Here is a 13,159-nt window from a genome sequence, read left to right on the forward strand (position 1 = left end):
TTCTGAGGCAACAGATTCTACTGTTTAACTGTATGCCGAGTGAAAAAATACTCTCTCTGATTTTGTTTTAAAAGTGCTATCCATTACGTGTGTGTGTGTGTATTATTTAAGTGCTAGGCATTCCTGCTCAAAATAACCACTGAGAGGTCAAAATAACCAAGATATTTAGCTCTTATGACATTCCTTGTACAGAGTACAGTACATGAGTTATAAAAGCCAGGGAAACTTATTTTCCATCACAGAGCATTCAGGACACCAGACTGCAGCTAAAACAACATTCACTCACTTAATTCAGTTCTCAGTGGGAACTGTTTTTCACCCTGTGAACTGACATGTCAATAGGAATTGTGTGCTGGAGTTCCCTTTGCCCTGGTAGCGGCTGATTCTTTTGATATTTTGTGTTTGCTAATCATGCCATGGCTATCCTTACATTCGCAGTGTGCCCCATCAGAATCTGTTGCCTTTATTGCATATTAGGGCAAAAAAATCCACATTAAAAATGAAAATATGAGAAGAGAAACAAAGAGATAACAGAGAAAAGAACTAGCCAAGATGATCATAAAGCAATCCAGGTAGCATTTCTGCTTTATAGAGTCACATAGACTGGTTTTATATAACCTCTACAGAAGCCACTTTTGTCAGAGAATCGGAAACAAGAAACAAAACTAAATTAAATACAAGGGTGCTGACTTAGTGCTGCACTAAGGGCAGCACTAAAGACAGGATGGTCTTGACTGGGTTTTGGTTTATTCCACATTATCCTGTGCCACTCTCTCCTAGGTGATCCCTCCTGACTGTGCCCCTGGTCTGATAACTATCGGCTCTGCTTCCTCTAGAACTGGAAGTAAAGTGCTTTCTTGCCAGCAAAAGAGCAAGAGGCAGACTGGGAAGGAAGGAACCAATTCTCTTACCACTATGCTGAACAGTGAAACACATGCTGGAGAAAGTGCCAGTGGTTGTCTATCCCATCTTTTCTAGATCTGCATTTTAGAAAAATCTTTGTTTCATGCCATGGCCAATGTAGAATCCTACCCAACTGCTAAACTAAGCAGCCACATGCCACAGATTATGCACCTATGGATTGGGGTGGGAGAAACATAGTCAAAACATTGGAAGATGGTATCAGGATCTAATTCAAGGGTCCCCCAAACTATGGCCCACTGGCCGGATGCAGCCCTTAGTTGAATTTTATCTGGTCCCTGACAATGACAGCAGAAAGAGCCTGATCCAGATTGTAGTGGCGGCAGTGGAGTGTGTTCCACAACTGCCACCACCTCAGACATTTGAAGTGCTGATGCAAGGGCCACCACTGTGCTATATATCATCAGAGTTAGCACCGCTTGTGTACCAGTAGAACCACTTGGCTGAAAATAGAGAGACAGGCTGTAGTGTTGCCATGAGGAGTTTTCTGCCATTCCGTAGGCCATGAGGAAGAAGGAGCCATGGGCTCTATGGAGCTGCTAGGTAAGGATGTGGCTCCTGGAGCTTGCATGCATGTCACCATCTCTTTGGAGCTGTGGTGGAGGGGGAATGTATATCATCCCCTAAGGATACAGGCTATGAAGGTGTAGAGTATAGAAATCCTGGTTGTTCAACCAAGCTTTCTCTTAACCCACTCATGTATCCACTCATGTATAGACAAGACATATGTATATAAATTGTGCTCTCCCAGTTCATTATTAGTTTTTTCCAAGTTAAATCACCCTGTTCTATGTAAGACATTATAAACTATTCTTTATATTGTCATTGTAATTGTAGAAATGTGAACCGAAGTGATTAGTAACTTTGTTACCTGAACTGCGGTATATAAAACTGTTAAATAAATAAATAAATACATACTATAACCCAGATACTGAGTCCAAGTGCTTCTTGCCTGGATAGTGTCTCCAGAAGGGATCGCTTTCCTCATACCACTAACTTGGCACGTTACAAGAGAGGCCATGAAAAGGAAGGGGAGGAGATAGAGAGGAGGAAAAAGAGAAGGGAGGAAAAAGGGGAAAGTAGAGAGATAGCAAGAATGCCTAGGAGTGCACCACAAACACCTGAACCCATCATCTATCCACCCACCACCCCTCTCTCCACTAGAGGCAAGTATAGGGAAGGCAGGAGGCAAGGAATGGAGTAGCTGCCTAGAGCAGCAGACTAAGAACCAGGGATGCTAGAGCTCAAATCCTGCTGATACTGTGTGTGACTTTGGGCAAGTTACTTCATTCTTTAATGCCCCAGGCACAAACTTAGGACCAGATTCATTAAGGCTTTTCTCCCATTTTGTGTCTATGAGAAAAACACTTAATGAATCAGGTAGGTTGTAAGCCCTCTGGGAGACAGGGAAATATCTACTGTACCTAAATGTAATTTGCTTTGAGCTACCACTGAAAAGGTGTGCACTAAATATAAATAAAGATTGTTGGGTGTGGCAGGGTTACCAACTTTGGAGAAACCTAGAAATCTTACAGACACTATAGGCCACACCCCTGAATCCCTGGGACCCCTACCCATGCCTCCCCTCCAACATTTCAAATCACTGAAACGACTAGATATGGTCTCCCCTCGAGCCATTCTCAGCATACGATTCTGAGATGATCTCCCCCCTCCATGGCCCTCTTGGGGATTTGAGATGTCTTATGTGGCCTTTCCCTTGAAATTTTGAGGGCTCCTGGACTGATTGCTCAAACACCCTTTGTATGCAGGACATTAGTGGCCCGAGAATGCCCAACTGTCCTTATCAAGTCATGATTTTGCAAGATGCAAAACAAAGAACTAAGAATGTTGAATTTTAATTTGACCATTCAAAACAGTAATAATGATTGCTAAGCAAAGTGCTGCTTGTTAATTAGTGCCCTGACAGTTTAATTGCCAGGCAATGCCCTGTCACCCATTCCTATGTAATTAACCTTTAGGCATTTTGGTATTTGCTTTGTTTTCAACACAGCCCTGATATAGGGTTGAATATGGTATTTTGATGCTGTGGAAAATCTCGCTGATATGGTCTTAAATTGACTTAATGAAGCAACACAAAAAACATTTCAGCATTTCTGTAACACCTCTTCCCTTTCTCCCATCACTTGTTGACTCACTCTGTGCCATCAGCTGAGAGATGGTTTTCCTATTGTCCTCCGATCCTTCTAGTTCTTTTGTAGCAAGTTCTCGGTTAGCAGTCTCCATGCGCTCTGCAGAATTTTGAACACAGAAGAAAAAAATAATTTATTTCTCATTTCTTATATACCACTCAACAGATACCAGATCTGGCCAAAGCGGTTCACAACAAAATCCAATAAAAATACAATCAATCAATGTATACAAATTCTAACACAAATAAAAACAAGTAAAAATGCATAATATTAAAATAAGGCAGAACAAGGTACTTCAGCCCCAACTATCAAATCAACCCCAAGCTAAGATGGAAGCTGCCAGGTCTTTACTTTTTTTCTGAAGTTGAGGAAAGTCTGTACCAGTCTCACCTCCAATGGAGACTAATTCCACAACTCCGAGCCACCAACTGAGAACATCCGTTTCCTAATTGAAACTTTATATACATCTTGTCTTGATGGAACTAACACAACGCTGCTGATTTTGAACAAAGATTGCGGGTAGGAACATAACCCTTAACCTTATCTTGTAGATAACCTGCACCCCTTCATTCAATGCCTTGTACATCAAAGTCATGCGTTTAAAATTAACTCAATTTTCAATAGGCAGCCAATGAAGATGTCTTAATAAAGTTGTTGCACTCACCCTACGTGGAAAACAAAGATCAAACATGCTGCAATATTCTGTACCACCTGTAAGCGTTGTAAATACTTTTTAGGAAGACCCACTGGTACCACATTACAATAATATAGTACTGAACAAACCAACACCTGGACCACCATTTGAGAACCGAAACCTCTAGGAAAGTTCGGAGTCTTAATTGTCTAAGTCAAAGCCAAGCTTTTTGAGCCAAACTAATAGAAGACTCCATAGTCAAAGTGTCATCAATTAAGACACCTAAATTCCTTACTTTCTGGCTTCTCTCAATAATAGCCTCCCCTATCCTCAAACTATTTAATTCCTTAAGTATTACCACATTCCCTACATACAGCCATTCTGTTTTGCTTACATTCACTAAAAACTTTTGAGAAGCAAACTAATCCAAGATTTTCTTTAACCCACCCGTAATTTTATTCAAGGAACCGGTAAATCATCCTGAACTGGAAACAATCATTGCATATCATCAGCATAGATGTTACCCTCAAACCCCGCTTTCCGAATAAATGATCCCAATGGCTGCAAAAAAAATATTAAACAATGGGGACAAAGGGGATCCTCGTGAAACCCCACAATCTAACCTATAAGGGACGTCCTGCCAAGAAAGAGGATAACCAATCTCAAACCTTATCCCCTAAACCTAATCTACACCTTGCCAAAAGCAAATTGTGATCAACCAAATCATAAGCACTGGACAAATCCAACAGGATCACCACAGATATTCCCTTATCTCTATATTTCAATAACTCATCTTGTATAGATGCCATCACTGTTTGGGTACTATAACCCTTTCTAAACCCTGACTGACATCTATTTAAGCTTTTCACCTCTTCCAGGTAACAAGACAACTGGGAATATACAACCTTTTCCAGCAGTTTAGCCAAAAAAAAGGACAATTAGAGATGGGATGATAACTAGCACAATTCAAATTGTTCAACTAAACCCATTTTAAAATCAGGGTGACCACAGACTGCTTCAGAACTCCCAGCAAGTAACCTTCTTCCAGGGATTCACGGACTATCAACTGCAATCTAAGCAATAAATCTTCTTGTATCGATTTAATCAGGAACGACGGGCATGGGGCTAACTCACATGTAGTAACCTTACAATTTCGCAACATATTCTGTAACTCAAGAATGCCCACCCTTTCAAATTGCAACAGTTCCCTTCTGTCCCTATTACCATCTACCTCAATCGTGACCAAGTCCTCAGCTTCGCTTCTGTCCCTGTTGCCATCTAATTCAGACAATCATATCCTCAACTCCCAACCTTTGCCCAATCAGTCCTAGACTCTCCTGAATTTTATTATACCAGAAATTAATGAAACTATTTCCATCTATCGTACCAGGATTCTCAGACCTAGGAAACCAATTCCCCCACAACAAGGATCGAGTAATCCTAACTATGTCTTGTGGATTATAACCTGCTTTTCCTATCTTATAAAAACACTTTTTTTTTGCAAGTCTAATTTTAAACGTACATCTATTAGCAGATTTACGTCAATTCATTTTATCATCCTATGAATGGGATTTTAACCAAATCCTTTCCAATTTCCATACCTCTTGTCTATTTAACTCAGGGGTAAACCAAGGCACAGAAACCACCCTATTGTGTGACCTCACTTTCTCTGAGGCAATCCTATCTAGAACTTTCACAATGGAAGAATTCCATTGTCCAACCAATTCCTCCACCTTTTTATTCTCCAATAATACATTTTCCCTACTTCATTCATGAGTAAAACATATTCACATCAATTTTTCCTCAGACTATTTTTCTGCCCTCAACTGCTGACCCTGGCCAATTCCAAGGACCTCGAGGGAAAAACAAAATCAGATGATCAGACCATGGCACCTCTCTCTCATACAAGATTCTCAATTTCTCATCTTCTACTATTCCCATGTGGGCAACTACTAAATCTAAAGTGTGTCCCTGTTGATACGTCAGGAAGTCCACCAATTGAAACAACCCAAAAAGAGGCTAACAAATTGGGCTACCCTACAGGATTCATCTTCAACATGGAGATTAAAATCTCCCCCTATGAAACTTTGAAAAACGAAGTGTCATAGCCCCAATAAGTTCTGATACTTCCTGTACCTTGCCTGAATTTGTTCCTGTGGGTAGATATAGCAACATCAATCTCAGCCAATATTTCCCCTTAAAACTAATCAATAAGTATTCACAGTAATCAATGGGTTGAAAAAATACCTGTTCAGACAACCAACTCTCTCTAAAAAATCACAATCACCCCACCTACCAGTCCCACCCTTCTATGATCAAATAAAACATTAAACCCTTATTTAGGCAGAAGAGCGGAAAAAGGGCAGCAGAATCCTCACTTAACCACGTTTCTGTAAAAAAGTCAAAATCTATCCCCTCAGTCACTATTAAATCATATACTAAGATAGACTTACTTCCTATCAACCGGGTATTTAACAAACACTTTGCCTCCCTCATATCTTCCCTCCTATCCACCAAACCCTCAGAATGTGTACATGCCACATTCATTAACCAAGCACCCTCCCTTTCATTTCTCACCTTATAGCAGAGTTGCTTACCTGTAACAGTCCCTCCATATAGCAGAGTTGCTTACCTGTAATAGGTGTTCTCCAAGGATAGCAGGATGTTAGTCTTCACACATGGGTGACATCATCATCAGGAGCCCAGCATGCTGCTAACCACACGTGGTCCCTCTTCAGTCTTATAACAAAGTTCGCGAGACAACCCAACTCTGTGGGGTGGAGGGCGGGTTTTGTGAGGACTAACATCCTGCTGTCCTTGGAGAGCACCTGTTACAGGTAAGCAATTCTGCTTTCTTCAAGAACAAGCAAGATAGTAGTCCTCACATATGGGTGACTATGTAGCTCCAGGCGGCTCCAAATATGTACAGTAGAGAACCAGTAGAGAACCAGTGCCAACGTGCACAACTAGAGCTGCCACAACCATAGGAGCAGGCCTGCACCCAAGAAAAGGGCCCATGAAGGGAGAATTGGATTTTCATGGCTGGAAGAGATTACGGAGGGTGGATTGTCCAAATCAACTGTCCTGCCAGCCATCCTTGTCCAGGCAATAATATGAGGCGAACGTGTGGAGGGAACTCCAGGTTCGTGAATGGGGACTGCACGCAAATGAGCCACCGAGACTGACATGGCTCGCACTGAGTGAGCCCTGACGTCACAGTTAAGCTGCAGGCCCACCTGTGCATAGCAGAAGACAATGCAGTCCGCAATCCAATGGGATAAAGTTTACTTGGAGACGGCTGCCCCTAGTCTGTTCTTGTCAAAGGAGACAGAGTTGAGTGGAGAGGCGGTGAGGTGCCATCCGCTCTAAGTAAAAAGCCAGCGCTCTCTTACAGTCTACAGTGTGGAGAGCCCTTTCACCTTGGTGAGCATGAGGCCTTGGGGAAAAAAGCAACATGATGGACTGATTGAAATGGAACTCTGAAACCACCTTGGGCAGGAACTTCGGGTGTGTCCAGAAGACCACTCTGTCATGACAGAATTTCGTATAAGGTGGGTACGAAACTAGGGCTTGCAGTTCACTGACCCTGCGAGCAGATGTCACCGCAACCCAGAAGATAACCTTCCAAGAGAGGTAATTCAGGTCACAGAAATGTAATGGTTCAAACGGAGGTTTCATGAGTTGCGACATGATTATGTTGAGATCCCAGGAAGCCACTGGAGGGTGAATGAGGGGTTTCAGCTGCAATAAGCCCTTCATGAACCGCCCCTATGGCACCGAGATGAACCCTCACAGACATGGTCTGAAGACCAGATTCAGAGAGGGAAAGCAGATAGTTCAAGAGCGCAGGAGGGGAACAGGAAGGAAGACCACATCCTTCACACCAAGTGGAAAACCTCTTCCATTTCATATTGCAAGATTTTCTGGTGAAAGGTTTTCTGGACTCCAGAATAACTCTCGATACACCTTCTGAGAGACCATAAGCCTGCTCAGTAACCCAGTCTACACCCAAGCCGTGAGAGCCAGGGCTTGCAGGTTGGGGTGACTGAGCCTGCCCTGGTCCTGGGTGATTAGGTCTGGGACCATCCCCAGCCGGATCGGGGGGCGTGAGACCACATCCCGCAGGGCCAGAAACCAGACCTGACTGGGCCAAAAGCGGACGATCAGGATCATGGAAGCCTGATCCTGCTGAAGCTTCTGGAGTATTTTTGACATCAGGGGAAGGGCGTGTAAGCATACAGCAGCCTGGTGCCCCAGTGAATCGAGAATGTGTCCACCAGCAATCCCCTGCTCCTCCGGCCTAGGGAACAGAAGCGGTTCACCTTCCTGTTGTCCAAAGAGACAAACAGATATATATACGGGGTCCCCCACAAGCAAAAGATCTTGTTTGCCACCTCTTGATTGACGCACCATTTGTGGGATCGAAAGGCACGGCTCAGGAAGCCCAACAGGGTGTTGTTCACCCCTGGGATATACACCACCCTGAGGACACCGCCATTGTTGATGGCCAACAACCAAATGTGGACTGCCTCCTGACAGAGAGGGAAGGATCCCGTTCCCTCCTATTTGTTCAAATACCACATAGCTACCTGATTGTCAGTCTGCCCAAGAACTACCTTGTTCAGGAGCCACTTTCTGAATGCTTTGAGTGCACAGCGAATCTCGCACAGCTCCAGGAAACTGGTTTAAGACTGCGAGCAGACCAAAGACCCTGGGTGTGGAGACCCGCCAGGTGTGCACCCCACCCCGTCTGAGATGCGTCCATGGTGAGGGTGACCTGGGGTTGTGGGTTCCAGAAGGGGATTCCCTTTTCTAGGTTGAGAGAGTTGCAACCATTGAAGGGACTGACGTAGCAGTGTGGCAATTAGAACACACGCATGCAGGTCTTGCAAAGTCTGGCACCACTGGGAACAGTGTCCGTTGTGCCCTGTGCATGTGGAGGCGAGCAAAGGGGGTGACAAGCATCGTCGCTCACATGTGGCCCAGCAACCAGAGGAACCAGTGCGCAGAGGGACGAGAGTATGCAGCAACCGTTTGAGCAAGGGCCACAAGGGTCTCTGCCCTGTCCCAAGGCAACAAAGCCTTTGCCTGGGCAGTGTCCAGCTGAGCCTAATAAAGTTCAGTTGCAAGGATGGTTGGAGATGAGATTTGGGATAGTTAAGAAATCCCAGGGTCTCCAAAATTTGGATCGAAGTATGCATGGTACTCTGTGCCCCCTATCCTGAAATGTTTTTGAGGAGCCAGTTGTTGAGGTACAGGAAGACATGGTTTCCGAAGATACACATCTACAACTGCCAGATACTTACTAAAGACATGGGGCACAGATGCCAGGCCAAAGGGTAGAACGCGATACTAGTAATGATTCATCGACCAGGAATTGAAGGTATTGTCAATCCGCCGAAAAGATGGGGATATGGGCCTATGCGTCTTTTAGATATAGGAAGCAGAACCAGTACCCTGCCTTCAGGAGGGGAGTCAAGGTGCCCAGCGAGACCATTTTGAACTTCTCCTTTACCAAGAAACAGTTTAGGGCCCTCAGGTCCAAAATGTGCTGGAGTCCCCCATCTTCTTGGAGATTAGAAAATACCTGGAGGACAACCCTTCGCATGCTGACTAGGTGGAATGGGTTTGACAGCCCGAGCCAGTAGAGAATGGAGAGCTCCACTCGAAGGATTTGTGGATCCTCCGACAGTCCCCACTGAGGACACAGAGGCGAACAGGGTGTTACTCGCTAGAAGTGCAACCTGTAGCCCTGATGGACGATGGGCAGGACCCAGAGATTCGATGTTATGGAGGGCCATTGTTCTGCAAAGAGCTGGAGCTGACCCCCAATTCGGGGGGGGGGGGGGGGGGGGGGGGCCTGCGGTAAAGGCTGGCTCATGCTTCCTGGCCACCAGTCAAAACCCCGTAGAGGGGTTCTGTGGCGGAACTGTGGTAGCTCAAGGTGTTTGGGGCTGCCTAGGCCTCGCCCTGGGAGGAGGCCGTTGAGGTCTAGCCCTCTGAGCCGGCAGGTAGTATATGTTCGTGGCCAGTAGAAGAGCCTCTTCGGATTTTGCAGAGGGGGCTTCTTGATTGGTTGGGTGTCAGAGGTACTAGCTGACAACTGCTGGAGAGTCTCCTGAAAGTCCTTCAGTTGTGCTGCCGCCTCCTTGATTCTGTCCCCAAACTGATTATCCCCCATTCATAGCAAGCCAGCCAGGTGTCTCGGACCTCTGGGCACAAGTCCGCTGAGTTCTTCTGCCCGCTGCAGCAGTCCTAATGGCTGTTTCGAACACGTCATAAGCAGAGCAAACTTCGTTCTTATCGCACTCCAGGCCCTGCTGGACAATTTTCTGAAACGCCTCCTGGAATTGGGGTAGGTGCTCACTGAATTCCACAGCCTGTTTCCAGAGGTTCCTGGAGTACTGCCCTATGTACAATTAGTAGCAAGCAATCCGGGCAGTTAACATAGTGCCCTGAAACACCCGGTGTCCAAGGACATCGAGAGCCCTTGCTCCCACCCTGGGGGAGCAGAGGCATGGGTGCGGATCCTCTTTGCCTTCAAGGCTGACTCTACCACCACCAATTGGTGGGGGAGCTGATGGCGTTCGTACCCGGTGGATGCCTGGACCAGGTACACTGCATCCGTCTTACAGTTAACTGGTGGTACCAAGATGAGGTGTTCCCAAAGACGGGCTACCAGCTCTTTGACAATGTCATAGACTGGCACCGCTACCACCTCCTTTGGAGCATCCATAAATTGCAGAATCTCAAGCATCTTGGTGCCTGGTGTCCTGCTCCATTAAAAGCTAGGAGGACACAGATTCTGTCATGGCTTTTACGAATCCCGCGAAGGAAAGATCCTCTGTGGGAGATTTTTGCCGTTCCTCCAGTGGAGAGGGTTCAGAAGGCAAATCCTCTGTGGAGGACATGGAAGCCTCACCTTCCCAGGGGTCATATGGGACCTCCCCCTCATTACAACCCTCCAAGGAAGCGGCGGGTTGAAGATCCAACGGTAGACAAGACATAGGCCTCGAGGATGTAGGAGCGACAATGGGTCCAACGGCATCAGCGAGATCAGTGGCACTGAAGGCACCAGTGGAACTGATCCCGAAGGCCCTGGGAGAGCTGGGAGGTGATGGAGCACTGTGCGTCTCTGAACCGCCATCGAACCCGATGGCCCTTCCGCCTGAGGAGTTGGTCACTGGTATGGGGGCTGGTGGCGGCGGCAGCAGTGCTCCCTTTAGTTGTGAAGCACCCAGAGCCAGCTGCGTCGGTAGGACACCAAGCAGCATATCGAGCCCCTCCAGTAAGGGCGCAAGCACCAGTGGCGTAGACTCTTGCGGCGGTGGCAATCCCAGTGGAACCGGAAGCTTGAAACCCTGCAGGGCCTGGCTGACTGCCAACCGCACACACCTTTCTAGTTCCTCCTCAAAGGCAGCCGATGACAAAACGGCTTGAGGAGGAGGAGGCGGAATTGGAACATCAGTAGACACCGATCCTTCCACTGGTGTTGGTGGAGGCCACGAGAGGCTTCTAAGGGGGTTGGAAGGATTCACTTCCTCTGCCTAAGACTGCTTTGGAGGATGCACTGATACCGATGCCTATGCCTGTCTGTGGCCTGGCTTTGATAACAAGGACCAATGACTATGTTTCTTTGACTGCTCTCAATGATCCACATGGTCCTTCCCTGGGACCGAGGGAGATGGCGAGGAATGTGACCGGACGACAGAGACCGCGGTTGGTCCCCAGCTCCAGCATTGGATCCTGGGAGCAGATGTGGGGGTGACCCAGGAGTCAAAACTTGAGCCTCCTTACCGAGAGGGGGGAGGTTCCCGATGCAGACAACGGATCCAGTCTTTTGAAGCCAAATTTTTCCATCTTGTCTAGACTTGCCCGAAGGCCCTTCAGGGTCATCTGGGCACAGAGGTCACAACCACAGACATCATGGGATGCCCCAGGCAGAGGCCATAGACCTCATGGGGGGTCTGTGATGGAAATAGTCCAGGGGCACCAGCAAAAACTAGTCAATGCTGTTTGAAAAAGTACGTCGGCACGGTGGATGGTCAGCAGTCACCGGGAGATGAAACAGCGGTGATCAACTGTGAAGCAACGAGAAAAAAAAACCAAAAAACACAAAACTTACCAGGTCACAGAAAGTGGAACCGACAAAAGATGAGAAACCCTACACGATGCAGGAAGCAAATTTTCTGAAAAGACTGAAAAAAGCACGAGCTCACGACCGTGAGGCAGCAGCTTTGCGGAAAGAAGGAGTCTGAAGAGGGACCCCGCATGGATGCGTGGCTAGTGGCATGCTGGGCATGCTCAGTGTGCCACTGAAAGTTTCTAGAAACTTTGACAAAAGTTTTCCTTGCTAGGCTCCATCGGATGATGTCACCCATATGTGAGGACTACCATCCTGCTTGTTCTTGGAGAATTCCCCTTCCTGCTAACCCAAGGAATAAAAGGCGGTCCCAAACACATAATAAAATGAAGTACCCCCTCACAATAAAATAAAAAATGTACAAAAATATATAAAACTCCCAAAGAAACTCACTAAGGGGCATGCCGCAAACGGCGGCAGAGCGCTCCTAAAAAGCCCTCCCAGTTGGTTTGGGAGACGGGGGCACTGATGTCACAGCAGGGGGAGGGACAAACAGCCCAGTGGTAAGTGGCCTTTCCCGGACTCCGATGGGCAGCCCGGATTCAGTCTGCATGTGCACCTATATGAGAGGATGACGCCATGTAAGACACTATAAGATTCTCTTAAACAGTGTTTGCTATGGTGCCCAGCCAGTAAGATATAAAACTCTTGATTAGCATTTAGCTTCAGTCACTAATTAGAACCTATCTACCACCCTATTTGTAGATTTGATAGGCTGCAATCCACAATTCACCTGAAAGCTCACACTGAACTGCCAGCAATTACTGGATAAAGCAAATAAACCAATTTCAAAAAGAGCTGGCTGCATCTTCCAACTAAATTGCTGTGAATTCCTACATTGGGCAAAACGCAAAGCAGTTTCAGAATAGAATTCACAGCTTTGCCATGTCACTTGCCCTCTCTCTTTCTTTTCACTAGGATTCAGCATGCTCATAGCAAGATGCCTCCTTGCTGTACAGTCAACTAAACCCCACCTTCCTTAATCTTGATAAACTACTATGTCATATGTCTGTGTCACAAGACACAGACATATGAGCTCAGCACACAGACACTTCAGACTCAAGCTCAACACCATTCAATATTCTCTCCTGGGGAATAGGTAGCATGGAGCATGTTGAGCACTGTATGTGCAGATTACAATATGCTTTATGGCCAGATCTGGCACCTCTCTCATGCTGAAATGAATTTCTACTACCATTGGTAAGTAAGCTTTCCTCTTAGCCTCTGAAATCTTGCCCATACCAAGACAAGTTTCCAAGGCCCCAAAGCACTTTGGAAAATGCCCAAGACAGAAACACTTGTTCTCATGGA

General features: G+C 46.3%; 1 protein-coding gene across 3 annotated transcripts in view; it reads right to left on the reverse strand.

Moving 5' to 3' along the window:
- Positions 1-13,159, reverse strand: part of AMOT (angiomotin) — a 118,881-nt gene that overhangs the window by 52,363 nt on the left and 53,359 nt on the right. For all 3 annotated transcript variants that reach the window (XM_029607641.1, XM_029607639.1, XM_029607640.1), the window contains one exon: positions 3,078-3,170. In XM_029607641.1, the coding sequence (XP_029463501.1) occupies positions 3,078-3,170 (93 nt within the window). The remainder of the gene's footprint in view (positions 1-3,077; positions 3,171-13,159) is intronic.

The sequence above is a fragment of the Rhinatrema bivittatum genome, chromosome 6 (genome assembly GCF_901001135.1).
Source record: "Rhinatrema bivittatum chromosome 6, aRhiBiv1.1, whole genome shotgun sequence".
In the NCBI taxonomy this organism is placed as follows: Eukaryota; Metazoa; Chordata; class Amphibia; order Gymnophiona; family Rhinatrematidae; genus Rhinatrema; species Rhinatrema bivittatum.